The sequence below is a fragment of the Lutjanus erythropterus genome, chromosome 8, assembly GCF_056507025.1.
Source record: "Lutjanus erythropterus isolate fLutEry1 chromosome 8, fLutEry1.hap2, whole genome shotgun sequence".
Classification (NCBI taxonomy): domain Eukaryota; kingdom Metazoa; phylum Chordata; class Actinopteri; order Lutjaniformes; family Lutjanidae; genus Lutjanus; species Lutjanus erythropterus.
The window spans coordinates 17,220,577-17,238,042 of NC_139324.1; the positions used below are offsets into that span (position 1 = coordinate 17,220,577).

The following is a 17,466-nucleotide window of genomic DNA, read 5'->3' on the forward strand; positions in this document are numbered from 1 at the left end:
AGGTCAGTCCTCTGTACTCCTCTCTAAAATTAGTCTCAAAGTTAAGATGGTATGTTTCTCACTGGTCGTTGTAATGGTTGGGATGGCGGCTCTTAAGATGGGCGATTAAATTTGTAGTGTTGAAGGAATGCGATGTGGCTCCTCCTCACATGACCAGTGCTGAGAAATCATTGCAAATAGATGATGTTTTGATATTATTGTGCATCCCTAATATATAATAACTTAACAATATTTATCACAGATCCCTAAAAACAACATCATCTCAGATAAAAAAGAGGAATGCCTGATGGTGTATTTCTTTGAATCCTGCCAACCTTGAATTCCAAATCCAAGTGAAGCTCATTTTCCTCACTGTGCCCATGCTTTGTGAATTCAAATCAACCTGCAGTTGCTCTGAGATCTACTGAGCTTGGCTAAAAAGGCAGAGACGCTGGAATTTTTAATGTTCAAAACCGGTAGCTATGACCTGAATATAAGATCTGAGAAGCATAAGCTTTGAAATTTTGATCAACTGCATCCCTCTCAAAGTTAAGCCCTGATCACACAAGGGCTGTATATGCTTTAGCATTTTACAATTCTTCATTTAATGGACATAACTTAGCTAACTCACCTAATGTAAAGGGACTTGATAGACTGCGTTTGTCTGTGTGGCAGCTACCAAAATGCAAGAATGTTTATCTATGGGTGTAAATATTAAAATGAATGCTTGATTTGTTTGGCAGGTTCCTATTTCGCAGCGGAAACCAGGAGCACCCAGGGGACAAGATTGAGAACACCACAGTGGAAATACTGCCTGTCTCGGTATGGAAACCCTCCACACACACACACACACATACACAGACTGTCACCCCTCTGTGGTGTGATGTGCAAACGGTTTTGATTAGATTACACTGAGCGCTTGCTCTTAGGACGAAGCATATTGATTATCGACAGGAATGTGAGCGTGACTGAATCGTTTGCTCTGCCAGAGGCGATACATTCTGACACTGTGATTCACACTTGCAGTGTGTTCACAGATGCTAACATCTGTTATGCTGCTTAAGTGTGCCGCACGGAAGTGAATATCAAAAAATGTCATTTATTTTCACATATTTTACATTTACTTTTTATTTTAGGACACTGGATTACAGACCAAAGAGAAGTACAAGCGAACTGAAGATCGCTTTTACAGAATCGGTAAGGAACTTGACAGTTTCCTACTGCTGTGTGTGCGTGTGTGTGTGTGCATACAGACACACTAAAACATCATGATCAGATTACACACTTACACAGAGGGTGCCTACAGTGATAGACAGTGATAGACAGTGTATAAAAAACTGTGTGAAATATTCTCAGTCACAGCCTTTTTCTTTATCACTTCCAATTTTCATCTCAAGTTTTCTGCTCTTGTTGTAGTCATTTTCTCATCTTTTCCTTTGTTGCCTTCACTGGACTACTTTTTTTTTCTAATTAGCTCTTTGTTTCTCTGCTTTATTGTGATATACTCCTTGGAGATGTGGTTTATTTTTTTATTTAAAAAAAAAGTTAATATTCTTCCAGTGAGTTGGTTAATGGTGCCAAGTTATGATTTACACTTGTGTTTTTTGTCTCACATGGGTACCTAAGTTAGTGGTGATTTTGGCAGTTCACTTTCCTGTCATATAAAAACATCTATAGAGAAGTTTATTAGTGGATAGCCCCTTGAGATGAGCCATCTCGTTTTCAAGGAAGTCCAACAGTACTTACTTCAACAGTATAGTACTTCATATTAAGGCTACAACTAATGATTATTATTAAAAAACTAAAAGGTGCTCATCATAATTCCCTAGTCCCCACCTTGAGGTCTTCGAATGGCTTCTTTTGTCCAACCAACAGTTCCAAAATCTAAAGATTACCATACATGAGACAGAAAAGCAGTAAATCCTTACACTTAAGATGGAACCACCAAATATTTGACAGTTTTGCTTGAAAAATTACTGATATCATGAATCACTCACCAAAATATAGTAGGCAACTAATTTTCTTTCAAACGATTAATTGACTAATCATTGACTAATCTGCCTCGTATGTGCTTTTGTGTGTATGTGTGCTCAACAGGTTTGGGTAGTACATGTAATTGGGATTATGTAAGAAAATTACAAAAAATAAGTAACTGTAATCAACCCAGATTAAATTTTTTTTAAAAAATGTGTAATTACATTATAGTTACATTGTCGAGGATTGATTAATTTACATTTTTATGTATAATGTGTTTGAAATATGTTAATTTTAAAATCAGGAAATGCATTTATTTAAACTGAAATGTGTGAAGAGAAAAAAGAATATTGTAGCACTCAAGTTTTTGTGGCTGCCTGTTGCTTAAACACACAGGTCATTTTGAGAAGGGTGTGGCAGAAGGGGCTGTAGATCCTTCCTTCAATCCTATCGTGGCGCTTCGGCTTTCGGTTCTCAAGGACTCGGCTGTGTGGGCCATCCTCAGTGAAGTAAGTCACACACCTCACCTGTGAAAGGCATGATTTGGATTTTTTGAAGTGAGATTGTATGAAGCACTTACGGATAGTCGGTGTATTACCCACAGTAGATGGCAGTACATTGCTTAGCTTCCTGCGCTGATGGTCCTGCTGCCTCCCAAACTGGTGGCATGTTACTTGCCATCTACTCTAGGTAATACACTGACTGTCAGTAGGTACCTCATGTAACCCCGCTTCAAAAATCCTGAATTATCCTTTTAATCTCCTGTGCAATCAGACATTAAATACCACTCCTCCTTGTTTTTATCCATTAACACATGTTGCTGCTCTGCTCTCCCCCTGCAGATACATATAAAGAGGATAGCTGGCTGACTCTTTTGGAGCGGGAACATGAATCATGGCCCCAGGGGGACCAAAATCTCCTAGACTGCTTACGCAGGGCCTCTGGCACCTAGCAACCAGCAGTGAAGTCATTAGAGCCCACTAGAGTTGCTCGTCTGAGCTTGTCTGACGAATGCCACCTCTCTGTCCCTGCTCTTCCTTACGTACTTTACTTTGCTTCTCATCAATTGATTTTCTTCCCCTTTTCTTCTTTCTGCATCTCTCCTTCACTCTTGTGCTCTTACTTCATTTGTGAGAATGTGAATACTACTGTCTAAAGAACAACAGCCAAGTGTGTGAAGACATCTGTTCCCAGCTCCGGCTCTCAAAGTGACTGTGTAGTTCAGCAGCTTTGACCGCAATCAGAAAACATGTGGATGGACGAGGATAAATCTTCACGTCTGGGGAGAACCAGTCACCTGGCCAGTGGTGTAGATGCTGCCAAATCCCTCTCTGTTACTCAATGCTGCCACCTTCTGGGCGAGCTGGGGCTTTGCACTGTCACTAGCGCCTCAGCAAAGCCCGTGATGATCCAGAATGTTGTCATCACTAATGGCCAGTTGCTCTCTGTTCTCGACAGAGGTGACGGAGCTCCAGATCAACACCAGCCCAAACAAAAATGTCTCCTCACTTCCAGAGTATTGTCAGCCACACTCAAATACTCCACTCGTCCTGAAATACAAACTCAGGATGTCAGTTACAACTTTGGCCAGATTCCGTGGTAACTACCCCAATCCATCAAGAAGATGAGTACCATGACACCTTATCTATCTCACCTCCTGTCTGACAGGCTGTGTATGACCTCAGTGTCCATTTATAGTCAAACCAATCAGACATTGCCTTGGCGTCATTTTCCCGAAGGAATATATTGTTATATTGATATATTATTACAGCTATGACGATCTATGAAGGTGACTTAATTTATTTGAAATAAATCTTTAATTTGTACAAGAGGTAAAATATATTTTTATTCTATTAAGAGATGTTTATGGTAGTTCAGAGTCTGTTTTATTTGTGTACTGTTGTTTTTTGTTTTGTTTTTCTAAATTGCTGTTGTACTTTTTTCTTTTCATTATTACGGCTCCTTGCTGTGTCTGCTGGTGCAAGTGGCTTGGTTCAGTCTGAACCAGTTTCTTTTCACTTGAAGTGAAAATGTTATAACTAAAACAGTTTAATTTTGACTGCTTAAAAACTGAATGATAGGAGGTTTGTGGAAAGTTTCTGCTGAATATTTGTTGGTCAAAATTGGAAAAAAACGTGCCTTATATCCAGGTCCCTTGAAATTGTCCCAGCAACATAATTCCAATCTGTTCCCTCTCACTTTTGTCTACACTTTGATTGCTGGATATACTAATATTTTTAAAATTTTAACACACACAGTCCAGTTAGTGATTGGATGTTAAGAATAATATCTCTGTGTTTCGCTTGGTGAAAAGATGGGGGTGTTTTGTACCAGATTACCATCTGAAACAGCGTGATTTGCACTGCTTTTTCACTATTTTTTTGTTACCATCACACCCTTCACCATTGAACTGAAAGGGATAGTTTTGATTTTTCAAAGTGGAGTTGTACGAGCTACTTATCCGCAGTACTGGCGTGAGAAGCTAAGCAATGAACTGCTGTGGACAGGGTCAGCAGCAAAATGTATTTTAGCCACATAAAAAGGCCCACTTAAAAAAAATCTTGTCAGTTTGGGTGTATGCTGTAATTTGGAATATTTTTGGTGCTTTACCTGGCTGTTAGACAGACATTTTCTGAAGAGAAACTGCAGTTATACAAGTCAAATATCACTCTCTCCAAACCAAACAGACTCCTTTGGCATTGGGCATATGGGCCCTGCTGGTCTACCGGTGCCTCAATCTGTTTCTTTGTTATTGTGAGACCTCTGTGTTTTTAAAGGTTAGTTCAGATTCACTGAAGTCGCACAATAGCACAAATGGCATAACAGATTTAGGCAGTGGTAGACCAGCAATGTCTTTTATGAGCGCAGATTCTTGTCAGAAAAGGCTGTTTGTCAGCGAAGTAAAGTGATGAAAAAATTCTCAATATAGTACACATAAATTGATATAGATAAGTGTTGTGCTGCTTCTCCAATTAGGAGTGTGTCACCATCTATTCTAGGTAATGCACTGACTATGGATAAGTAGCTGATAAAACCCCACCTCAAAAATATCCCACTATCCCTTTAAATTTTTCCATCCTCCCATAATAGACGCTCATTTCAGTGACTCCTTCAAATCCAAGCAACAGTTTATTTTGTCCAAACAAGTATATACTGTTTTTTGATTGGACAGAATATAATCACTACTGATCATTGCAGAGTGCGCCTTTTATGTATGATTTGGCTGAGGTTGTGTAGTACTTTCACTGATTGTAAATATATAAAAAGCAATGAACATTATTTCTCTTTCTTTCCCTCACTCTCTTTCGCCACACCTCATAGTTTATTGAAATTCACCTGACATCTTTTTTTTTATTATTTGTGTGTGTGTGGCCAATGTTTTGAGTGGAAACTGTTTTTAAGTCATTTTACATCGCAGTGGTTTATTCAGGGGGGTAGTGAAGTGCCTTTTGATGGAATTCCTAATCGTGCTTGTTCACAGGCATGATTATAATTTGTAATTTGCAAACAAATGTTATTTGGTCGGAGCAGCCTCCTCCACCCCCTGATCAAACCAACCATGCTAAAGCTGTATTCAAGAAAAGTGAAGTCGCTTGATCTCCACCTCTTCATCAGATTCTTTTTTTTTTTATCAGGAGAAGATGAGAGCAAGCCACTCTGAAATGGTGGAATATGTTTTGACAGGGGAAAGACACTGCTGACAGGATTGGCTTCTGCCCCCTTGTCCTGCATCCACATACAGACACTGAATGCATGAAAACAGCATGAACGGTCATGTGATCCCTGTGATCCCCTTACTGTATTTGTGGACAGGAGACCAAACATCAGAAAGGAACTCTTCCCCTCCTCGACAACCTCATACACCCATCAGTTCATGTGCCTTCATCATGTACATGTGTATGCCTGCCTCTGATGTTTTTGACATCATTTTACATGGACATCTTTGAAATAAATGATAAACGTTGTTAGAACTCATGGCCATTTTTTGTGTTATAATTTTATTCTACTTGCATTACTCATGCCATCTGCATCACCAGGTTTGATCAGAGCAGGGTATCTCAAACTTTTCCATGCCAAGGCCCCTCAGATAGCATTATCTGGTGACTATCCCCCCTTTGTAAGGTGTTTTTCAAAACCCCCTGACTGCTAATACTGCAAAAAAAAAAGAATATATTTCTTTAATTATTGCACCAATAATTCAATTTTAAATATTACTTTTAAATTAAAATTTTAAATAATATATATACATTATAATTACGTACTGTTTTTCAATAGTACACAACAATAATGATATGATTTTACTTAAATTGTGGGCCCCACTTTTAAAAATTACGATATGTAGGTGTGATAATGATCAGTCATTAATGTATTAATTGTGTTAAGAATTTAACTGATTAAACGTGTATTAATAATTAATTGATAGAATGCCAGTAATTACACCTCATTTGACAGTTTTATCATATGTTGAATAAGCAAACTTAAATTTAAAATGAGAAGGAAATGAGAAAAATAATTTTAATTTGATATAACCTTTTAACTTTCACAAAGGATGATGGTCTGTCTACGTTATTTTCAAACTTCTAAAGAAAGGAAACATGAGAGACTACAAGCCCTCCCAGCATGCATTTTTTTTTATTTTTTTTTTGCGTCAGGCACTTCCGTTTTCCCGTCATGCCGTTGGACAAACATGGCGTACAGGTTCTATAACAACATTGACGTCTCTACTGCCAACTAGCCGATTCTAGCACTTGTGAGTTCATTAATAGGTGCTACAGTGAACTCTGCACGATGCCAAAGTATTACGAAGATAAAGAGGAAGATAACAGAGCCTGTTCGGGTATTCGGGAGGATTTCAAGGCGTGTCTCCTTCAGCATGACTGCGTAGTGAAGGTAAGTAAACGTCCTCTGATGATAACAGGTCTGAAACTAGGCGCTGCGGCTAAATAACAATGGTTCACTAAAAGCGTTAGCAGGTTAGAGTTAGCGCTGCGTTACGAAAGTCGAAGCGCACATGGGAAACCTAAACTAAACGTAAACTGAGCCTTAGTCTTGACCCCAGCCAATCACCCCAGGTGCAACTAGCAGGACCATAATCTAAACCAGAATCTGGTGCGAGGACAGCGCTACAGAAAACAGTATTTGAGACATTCGTCCTGTCAGTCGCATATAAGGCTAACCCTGATCCATTCTCACGCCAAACTCCATAGGAAAAACTACCAATTTAATATCGAATCGTATATATGACTACTGTGGTGGAAAAGGTATTCAGATCATTTACTTAAGTAAACGTACTAACGTCTTTACACTACAATTATGTGGGTATCATCAGCAAAATGTATATTGTGTGGTAAAATGCCAGTGTTTTTCAACTTTGTGACAATGCATTTTCATCTAGTCCTTTTTTTTAGCCTATTAGTAGAATTTTCTCAAACCATCTCAGTTATCACAGTCAAAATCAACACATTTAAGAGTACAGTTAGCTCAAATTGAGTGCAGTAATTGAGTAAATGTACTTAGACTACATTCCACCATTATAGCTCGTGCTTCAGTTTTGATAGGGGCGTCGTTCGCAAGCTAACTAGACAATTGTCACCATAGTTAATAGTTAAGTTATTGCTGTTACCTAAATTAACGGCTAGAAACAGGCCAGACTGTTGGAAGTCTTTGTGGTGGATCTGTTAAATCTACCGTTAGAACCCACAGATGTTCTCAATAGTACAGGAATAGTAGGAATTTGGCTGGTAACGACTGACGGTCCCTTAAGCAGGACTAAATGGTGCAATAAATGGACATTATAACGTTAACCGTTAGACCATCCTGCCCTTGATTCCGTTGGAAGGCGTTGACTTGCATTTGACAGCCATAGACATTAGAGTTACCTCTGCTACTTTCAACTGATTAACTCCACTGTGCATTAATCTGCCTTTTTCCATTTTCACATTAAAGGGTTAAACACACAAGAAAAAAAGCGAAAGTTCTTTTATAAATGCCCATAATTAGTTATAAGACGTCAAATGTTTCTCTTTAATACCCAATCAGTGACACTACAAAATGAGTTTGAGGTCTTGTGATTATAATTTTAGGAGCCCTTTTGTTTCAGCCTTTAAACAGGACAGGATAAACCTTTTTACATCACCAGAAAGCGAGAAACATAAATATATATATATACATATATATATATATATATATATATATATATATATATATATATATATATATATATTATTTTGAAATTTGGTAGTGTGACTCCCTTTTATTTACATTGAATTCACAGATTATGATTGTGATCCTTAATTACATGTAACTATGAAAAGCAGCTGAAAACAGCAAATATTTCCTCATTAATATTTTGGCCATTTTACTTGTAATAATTTGCCAAAGTATTTAATCCTGAAAGGTGCAGCAAGTAAGTTTTATTAAAATAAATGTTTGTCATATTTCATATTTGCTGAAACTCTCACAATATCCTGATTCCTGACAATAGCAGGAGACAGATAATATGTGAAAAAAATCAGTTTCCTCTGCCTCCTCCTAGTTCTTCTAGTGGCATTTGCAAGAATTCAAGGCACAAAACAATCAGAGACAGGAGGAGCCAGAATCGCCTACCTCAGCTTTAAACGGAGATGATAGATTACTTTTCTGTGACTTGACTACACACACTTCATCATTTTTTCCCTCCACTTTGGATGAACTTGTGTTCAAATTGTATGGCATTGTCTTTGGAAGGAAAAGCTGCTTACCAGACAGAAGCTATTGAAGGCCAGTATTTTCAGTGTCTTTTTTATTCCCCTCTTAGGAAAAGCTATGCAACTTCTGCAGAGTCGATAGTCCTGTGCAGTCTCACATTCAGCCTCTTATTGGAGAATGCATACTTTTCTCATGGGGAATCACCCAGTGTAATCTAACTGGTTTGTTAATCTGACAGGAGGGGAAGATGCCCAGTGAGTGTTTGAAGGAAGGCCACTGCAAAGCCCTGCAGACATCCTTCTTTGAGTGCAAAAGGTCAATGGTAAGTCAGCAATGACTTGGGACCTTGGGAATGTTTTAATTTCCTCTTTCCTCAGTTTGAAGATGCAGAAGATGTATGAAGATGTATTTTAAACATATTTTAGCAACCTAAAAAAGGTCCACCTAAAAAAAAACAAACAAAAAAAACCAAAAAACAGATGGCATTTTTTTTTACAGGAAACCGTGGGAACATAAGACAAATATCACTTTTTTCAAAGCAACCAGACCCCTTTGCAAAATTTAATTTTACCTTGCAGAATATGGTAGTTGCTGTGTACAGTTGCCTTGACTGGTTAAATAGTGTGTGTTATTGTGATACTTAAGTGTTTTAAAGGGTTATTTTGGATTGATTGAAGTTGCACAATAACACAAACTAACCAATTGAGGAGCAGCATGTCCTGTTAAAATTACTGTCCTTGCTTAAGGAGTATAGTTGCATTGAAGAGTGTGATATTTGATTTATGTTTCCTATCAGAAAAGGCTTCTGACAGTAAAGCAGTGAAAGTATTCTAAGTGTTTAATTTAGAACCGATGTTTAATTTTTTTAGGTGAGCCTTTTGATAAGTGGCTAGAGTATGTTTTGCTGCTGACCCACAGCAGCACATTGCTTAGCTTCATACACCAGTACTCCTCTCTGCTTTTACAAACTGGGGACATGCTGACTGTCATCTACGTAATACACTGACTACAGAAGTACCTCAACCCCACCTGAAAAAAAATCTTAACTGTCCCTTTTAGTTTTGCTGCAGACTAACTGATGTCTGTCCTCTTTTGACAGCTGGACACAAGATCAAGATTCAGAGGAAGGAAAGGATACTGAAGAACCATCTGATTGCTGCCATATGGCCGATTGAATACTGGATGAGCAGATGTAAATACTTCTGATTCTGCTCATGGCCAGTGTAGGCCCAGCTTTCCAACCTTATCTAAAGGACATATGTCATGAAAGTGGGGAGCAAAGGACTGATATCAGATATTAAATAACAGCACAGACTGACACAAGGATTACCAACTCATTAGTGAAATGTAGTGCTGAAAAAAAACTGTGGCAGTCACTGGCTGAAGCTTTTTCTGGATCAATGAGTGTGTGCGTGTGTGTGTTATGAAAAACAAACACTTGTAATAAAATTATGTAATGAATTAGATGTAAAGGAGATTATCAATTTTTTTATTCAAATATCAAAAACAAATTACGGTGTCATAAAATGGACATATATTTGAACAACAGTCAAATTATACAGAGATAAAAATGTGTGAATTGAAACAGTTATGGTGACATATAATTATGAGTTTCATGACTCTATGGTATGTTCAGAGTGGTTATTGTAAAGCAGCCATCATCATCTGCTCAAACTTCTTCATATCTACTTTCTTTATGATGAAAGCCTTGTGAGTCTTCCTCAGGCGGTCCACAGTATCCACTATCATCATTCCCCTGGTGTGCATACCCATCAGCTCTACACTCACTGGATAAGTATCACTTTCTATGATGAAAGAATCGTCTATGGCGGCTGCCATGGCGTACGAGTCGCAGGAAACAAACCCTGAGCCGCTGACAAACTCCTTCTCGAAGCGCTCACTTCGTGATACCTCCATGCTGTGACGAAAGATCCGTGTCATGAAGCGAGCTTTATCTGTGTCCTGTGCCAACCAGTCATCACAAAAATCCTGTAAACACCAGGAGAGATGATGAGATCATTGATGTCTTGGTTTATTAGATTTGCAGTAAATCTTATAAGGAATCCTTACCCAGGACAACTTGCTGTGGCAGGTGAACTCCCAGCAGGCCAAGTAGGTGGGACACTGGTAGTCATTCAGAACAATGTAGGCAGCTTCTGGATCGGCAGCAAAGTTGAATTCACCACACACTGTGGTGTTTCCTCGTGCTAAAGGAGCAAAAAACCAGAATACCACTGAACTCCACCATTACAGCAAGTAGACAGAATAATGAGAACACCTGATCGACAAGGATTTGAATCCTTGCGTTGTGTATCATTTTTAATTTTTTTTTAATGTAAAGCACTTTCATACTTTGTATCTGTGATAGGTGCCATACAAATAACCTTAATTTGCGTACTTAATTTGAATAGAATAACAAACACTGGTCTCACAGTTGGAGCTGCAGTTAACGATCATTGCCAGTTAATCTTGTCTTGATTAATTAATCTGTCTGTACAATACTAGAAATTAATGCTGGGCAATATAGCTGAAAATTTTATCACAATGAGACTTTTCATTTCAGTCTATCAATAATTATTGCTACTGTTTAGTGGTCTATTTGTAATTAAATATATCCACTTTATTAACTGCATCTGAATTTAAAAACGCAAACAAAAAAAGCATGTCATAGTGGTGAGCTGACCTGTCCTGTTATTTACAATTCCTCAACATCTGCACTCATTTTCTCACTAGATTAAATTAATTTACAATTAATTAATTTATTAAATTACAAATTTTCTGTCAAACAAATAATTAATTAATAGTTTCAGATCTAGTCAGAGTAGGTGTGTCACATTCACCACCTTTAGCAAAAATGCAGAAATTCATGATTTTACTGACATTCAGTGTTGCCTCCCATGATGTAAAGTCCTCGGAGTTTGCTCGGTAGAGATGGATCCATTCTCACAGCCAGAGCCAGGTTGGTAAGAGGCGCCGTGGCAACCAGAGATATCTAAGGGATTGAAATAACAAAACAGACTTAAAGATCTGAAAGAAGCACGCATGCAGACATACATATAGAGTCATGTCACTCCTCTCACCTCTCCTGGGTTCTCATTGATGATCCTGATCATAGCTGACACAGCGCCCTCCTTCTGAACCAGGTCCAGACCGGGAGCGTTGGGGTCAGGAGCGTCTCCCAGCCCGTCCTGTCCGTGAAAGTCTGCTTCACCGATGCTGATCCCGAGGATGGACTTAGAAGCTCCTTTAAACACTGGAATCTGCCACATGAAAATAAGAGCAGTTGACACAAACTTCATGGGAAAATGTTGTACTGCTGTTATTATTACATGGCTAACAAACTGATTAGTGTTAACTCATACAGCATTAACAATATTAGTTAAAGGGACAGTGTTTTCTTTCTACCAAAAAAAAAAAAAAAAAAAAAGAGCTGTCCCTGCTAGAAGCCCTTGCAATCTAATGTCAAGATTAACTGTGAAAACGCTTTAGATGTGATAATGGTAAATTCTGTTGGTTAGTGGATATTTACACACATGACACAAACACCAACATATGAAGAATGTCAGGAGTAAAGGGAGAATATTTTTTTTCCTGCTTGTTTAAAGACACATATTGTAATTTTACAGTTGATGTTTACAAACTAACAAACCTCAATTTTGAACATTTTCTGATGGGCATCCTAAACCTCTAGATTACCTAATGTATTCCTTTCACATTTAACAAAGGGTTGAATCTATAATTTTGAGGCACTAATATGTTGGGCTTGATGTTCATCTTGTTAGTAAACGGCAAATATGATCCACTGAGTAGGAACTTTATATGGAATATTTTACATTCAGACAGCATTAGTAAGCAGTAAATTTATTTTATTCTTTTGGAAAAGCATTTGTTCTACATTAAACATTTTACGCATTATCAGTATTACTGCAAGTTAATTTGCACAGCATTGTGCACTTCTAAAATACACACAAAAAAGCAGTATGTTTGATAACCATTATACAGCCCGACTTTTCTAGATGTTTCCATTTATGGCATTCGCTTTAATTATGCACAATTGAACATGGAAAGCTTTCATACTACAAAGGGTTGAAAGGGGAAAAATGGATAATGTGCAAGCTGGTGATATAAATTACATTGTATTGTCCTTCATTTAAATCAGCTTAAGTATTTCCTTGCAGGTTTAATTTACTCAGTCCACTTGGTCTAAATCTGGAAAAAAAAAGATCTTTTTGGACTTTGAGGGAAAGTGACAACTCTTCCATAATATATATTTCATACAGTATTCATTCATTCATTCATCAGTGGTATGTGGCTCCGATAGTCAGCAGTGATTTTGTTTTATATGGCACCATCATGTTGGATATTTGGTTGCATTTCCTTTTTTCAGAGTTCCTCGACAAAACCAGAGAACGTTTCCCAGCTCTGTTGGTATGACAATGTGATAGCGTAATCTTGATATTTTCATGCATTTGAAACTTTTCATTAACCACAACTGAGCTCATACTGGTTGTGTGGTTGAGTCCAGTCCCTCTAGTTCTTTCAGTCATGTGGCCTGAGGAACAACAGCTAACTGTAGGGAAGTTTCCAAACAGCACCCTGACCTATCACATGATAGCAATAAAATCCAAAATATGTCTGGCAACGCTTGTGTGCAAATGTGCTGATGTTTAGTCTTACTGACTATAAAATGCAAATCGAGGTTTGGATATTTATTCAAATTGTTGTCCTACTCAGTAGTGAACTATAGTGTTAGAGCTGGGAGATATGACTTTAAATAATGTCTTGACATGTTTAGGCTATTGCACAACATATTATATATACATATATCTCACTATACATGTTTTCTCTTAAACAACAACACAACAAATTCTCAAATAGGGCATATATATATAATCTTATAGAATATTATACATCGATGTAGATTAAAACACCCAACAGTACATAAAACAATTTAAATGACCCTAACCTTAAATATCTACATCTGTAAAATGCAAAATATGCACTAATAAAGCAGTCACATTAACTAAAAAAAAACAATTTAGAAAAGTAAAACCCAGATAGGGACGACTTTTCCGCACGTTAGGGCTAGATGATATGAACAAAGTCAAATATCAATACCTTGATATTGATAAGACCAGGGTTCAAAATTAGCACTAACCACCAGCAAAAAAAAAGAAAAGATTATAAGCTGGTTGAATTGAAACATTCACTAGACATCTAAAGGAACATAAAGGAATATTTTATCCTATCTTATTGTAGGGATGATGACTGATGCTTTCACAAATACATTAACACAATGAGATTTTTGATAAATTGATAAATTCATAAAAATTACATCACCTTACTGTAATGCAGCCTTTAAAACCAGGAAAAGACAACACTTATACAATATCTTAATATATTAAAAAAAAATATATATAGGCTCAAGTCATGATATTGCCATCATGTTAATATATTGGCCATTCCTATATAGTGTAATGAGAGTACAAATACTAATGAGAGTACAAATACATTTAAAAAAAAGACAATTACAGTAATGTGAGTAGTTGTAATTCTTTACTTCCACCCCCTTCCACCCCTGTATAGAAATTAGCAGTGCTGCACTCACGTCCAGTTTATTGCAGACTTGCAGAACTCGCAGTACATTCTTAGACACGTTGTCCACTGTGGTGTTGCCGTGCACACAGGTGATGCCCAGGATCTTCACGTTGCGGTTGGCCAGCCCCAACATGATGGCCTGGGCATCATCCACCCCACAATCCACATCCACCAGCAGCTTCTTTGTCATCTTGGACCCTGATACGAACAAAAGCCTTCAGTCAAATAAGAAGACAACACTGCTGTCCTGACTGTTTATCTGGTTAAGGGCTTCACTGAAGATAACTTTTCCTCTGCATCATGGTGACACAAAGTTGTGATGAGATTTGCTGATTGTTTAGTTCAGTGAACTAATATGAAACAAAAGCACATACTTCACAAGATGACACCTACCTGTGGCTGAAACAGAGAAATTGTAGCTGTTGCTGGCTGCTGCTCCTCCTCTCACAGGCTGGAACCAGCGATGGTCAGCTGCAAACAACCTTTGAGCAGCAAGAAGGAAATCAAACGTTGACTGGAGAGACTGGATTGGATGGGAGGGGTTACATAACAGAGATTAAACAGTAGTCATAGTAAATAGTAAATCTGACTCTTCTTCCTCCAGTGAAAGAAATAAATATATATCCATCACATGTGGAATAAACAGACAGCTTGTTGAAACACTGTTTCTCTCTGCTCTGATCAGAAAGAGTCACTGCCAAAACAGCAGAGTGGTTGTCAATCTTGCCTGAAAAACGACCAAATGATTCAGTTCTGACTGACTGACTGACTTGCAGCTTTACTTGTGAGTAAAGATGTAGGGCTGCGACTAACCTATCAGTCATGTTCTTGATAATCCATAACATGTCAGAAATTGCTGAAAAATGTTGATCGGTTTCCCAAGGTGATGACCTCGATATTCACTTTACTGTCAGGACTAAAGAAACCAGAAAATATTCCCATTTGAGAAGCTGAAGTCATAGAATTTGGCCATTTTTCTTAACAATGTGACTCAAAATGAGTAATCATTTAGCAAAATAGTTGATAATTAATTTAATTCCTGACAACAAATCAAGCTGAAACTTAGAGCTCTAATTTATCCATTTTAGTACAGAAGTATATACTTACAGTAATCAATATTGGCCTATCACAGCTACACAAAAGTGTGTTTTTTTTTTTAACACAGCATAATACAAATTGTTTTTTACTTGTTAGCTTTATAGGCAGCATTTTTTTTGTCTTTCTAATCCGTTTACTTAATTTAGATTTTTATTTGTATTTTTACTTTTTTTTTTTTAAATTTATTTATAATGATTAAAACGACATGCGGACATTACTGTTTCAGTGCCCTGGAATCATTTTGAATGATAATGTAATATATATCCCCCTCCATTACACATCTTTGTCACATTGCGAAAAATGTGTGATTGTGTGAATTGGAATGTTGCAGTTAATCTATAAAAATGCAGAAAATAAGTGTTTATGTTAAATGTTAATCTAAAGAGTGGCCAACTGCCTACAGCTGTCAGATAATTAGTAGTAGAAGTGAAATGTAATGAAGTAGAACTATAAAGCAGGTCTACAACAAACCATTATTTTTATTATCTATTATTCTGCCAATATTTTTAATGATTAATGAATTAATCGTTCAGTCTAATGTCAGACAAATGTAAAAATGCTCATCACAAATTCAGTTTGCTTCTTGTGTCCAACCAACAAACCAAAACCAAAACCCATATTTCCTGTCATAAATGACAAAGAAAAGTGGATAACCTTCACATTTAGGAGGCTGGAACCAGCAAATGTTTAACATTTTTGCTTGGAAGTTACTGAAACGATGGATTGATTTCTGGTGTGGATGGTGATTTTCTTCTTTTGATCAACTAATCCATTATATCGACTTATCGATGAAGTTGAATAGTCACGGGAAGTAGCCTAACTAAAACTGTGCTACAGTCAGTGCTTATTTCCTGTCTATATCTTTGCTGTTGTATTTGTCACTACGTGAAAGTCTAACGATGTATGAAATACATTAATTACTGTCTAAAAGGGCACATTGATCACTGTACCCTCTCGTGGTGTGAGTTTGTTTAAATTTAGATATAAGACACATTTCTGCATGTAAGGGCATGAAACACGCCGTTTCCCGCCTTAGTTGATCTGGACAGAAGCGAGCTAACAATGTAGCCTAGCATACCAGAGAGAAATGTGGCTGTGTGTGTGTGTGTGTGTGTGTGTGTGTGTGTGAAGCTACCTCTACCTCTGTCTCTGTAGTTGTGTTGTCTCAAGGTGCAGCCTCGTCTCACCTTCTCACAGAGCTGCGGAAGACATGGCATGTCGCGAAAGACCGAATAACGGCGGCCATGCACACAAAAGAAAACCGTTAAGTTCCAGGTTACGTTTTTCTTTTTCCTCTTTTGTTTTAATGGCGGGCTACAAACCAACGTTAAAGGTGCATACCGCCACCTACTGTATCGGAGTGTGTAACATCATGACTTTACACTGGATTTATTTCATGAATACATAATTAAAAAAAAATCCTATTCTGGACATTAAACTTGTTTCATACATGTACTAAAGTAAAGCCATTTGAACCTGTTTCTGATTCTAACTCTAGAAGCCCTCTGATGCTCCATTCCCTTCCCATTTTGACCACACTTCAACCTTTTCCTTTCTGTAATCAATTTCCTACATCCAAATAGAACATGTTTAAGAGTTTCCCTACATCCACAAGTTTCACATTTATCTGATTCTGTCTTTTTCATTATAAGCAATGCACCATTTAATCCTGTATGTTCTAGGTTTTTTTGTTTGTTTGTTTGTTTGTTTTTTAAAGATGATTTTTTGGGCTTTTTGCCTTTAATCATAGGGACAGCTGAAGACACGACAGGAAAGGAGGGTGAAGAGAGAGGGGATGACATGCAGCAAATGGGCGACAAGCAGAAGTTGAACCAGTGGCTGCTGCAGAGGACCAACAGCCTCAGCACATGGGGCTCACGCCCCACCAACTGAGCCATAGGGGCGCCTGACCTGTGAGTCCTAGTTTTATCCTTGTGAAAGTGACATGTTCTTTTCTACATTTCCCTCTGAACCTTTTAACTCTGACAGACTTTTGAAGCCTTTGTGTCATTATTCCATATTTCCTGCCATTTTGTCATAATTCCCTGATGGATGATTGATTTTGCTTCTCCTCTCCCAGAACAAAGTTGTGCTGCAAGCAAGAGCTCCCAGGGTATGTTTAGGGGCAGT

At 37.7% G+C, this 17,466-nt stretch overlaps 3 protein-coding genes across 3 annotated transcripts in view; 2 read left to right on the plus strand and 1 right to left on the minus strand.

Annotated features, from left to right (window-relative positions):
- mgat4a (alpha-1,3-mannosyl-glycoprotein 4-beta-N-acetylglucosaminyltransferase A) overlaps positions 1–5,924 on the plus strand; it is a 47,440-nt gene extending 41,516 nt beyond the window's left edge. The window contains exons 13-16 of the mRNA XM_084724743.1: positions 723–801; positions 1,116–1,176; positions 2,350–2,462; positions 2,796–5,924. Coding sequence (XP_084580869.1) covers positions 723–801; positions 1,116–1,176; positions 2,350–2,462; positions 2,796–2,822 — 280 coding nt within the window. The 3' untranslated portion in view covers positions 2,823–5,924. The remainder of the gene's footprint in view (positions 1–722; positions 802–1,115; positions 1,177–2,349; positions 2,463–2,795) is intronic.
- Positions 5,925–6,612: 688 nt separating this feature from the next.
- On the plus strand, positions 6,613–10,104 carry coa5 (cytochrome C oxidase assembly factor 5). Its single transcript, XM_084724742.1, has 3 exons — positions 6,613–6,843; positions 8,879–8,962; positions 9,740–10,104. The coding sequence occupies exons 1-3, from the start codon at positions 6,742–6,744 to the stop codon at positions 9,779–9,781; spliced, it is 228 nt and encodes a 75-aa protein (XP_084580868.1). The 5' UTR covers positions 6,613–6,741; the 3' UTR covers positions 9,782–10,104.
- Positions 10,105–10,196: 92 nt separating this feature from the next.
- On the minus strand, positions 10,197–16,632 carry LOC146322680 (inosine-uridine preferring nucleoside hydrolase). Its single transcript, XM_084724744.1, has 7 exons — positions 16,524–16,632; positions 14,632–14,720; positions 14,249–14,436; positions 11,721–11,900; positions 11,521–11,632; positions 10,711–10,847; positions 10,197–10,629 (listed from the first exon to the last, which is right to left on the minus strand). The coding sequence occupies exons 1-7, from the start codon at positions 16,580–16,582 to the stop codon at positions 10,282–10,284; spliced, it is 1,113 nt and encodes a 370-aa protein (XP_084580870.1). The 5' UTR covers positions 16,583–16,632; the 3' UTR covers positions 10,197–10,281.
- Positions 16,633–17,466: the final 834 nt, after the last annotated feature.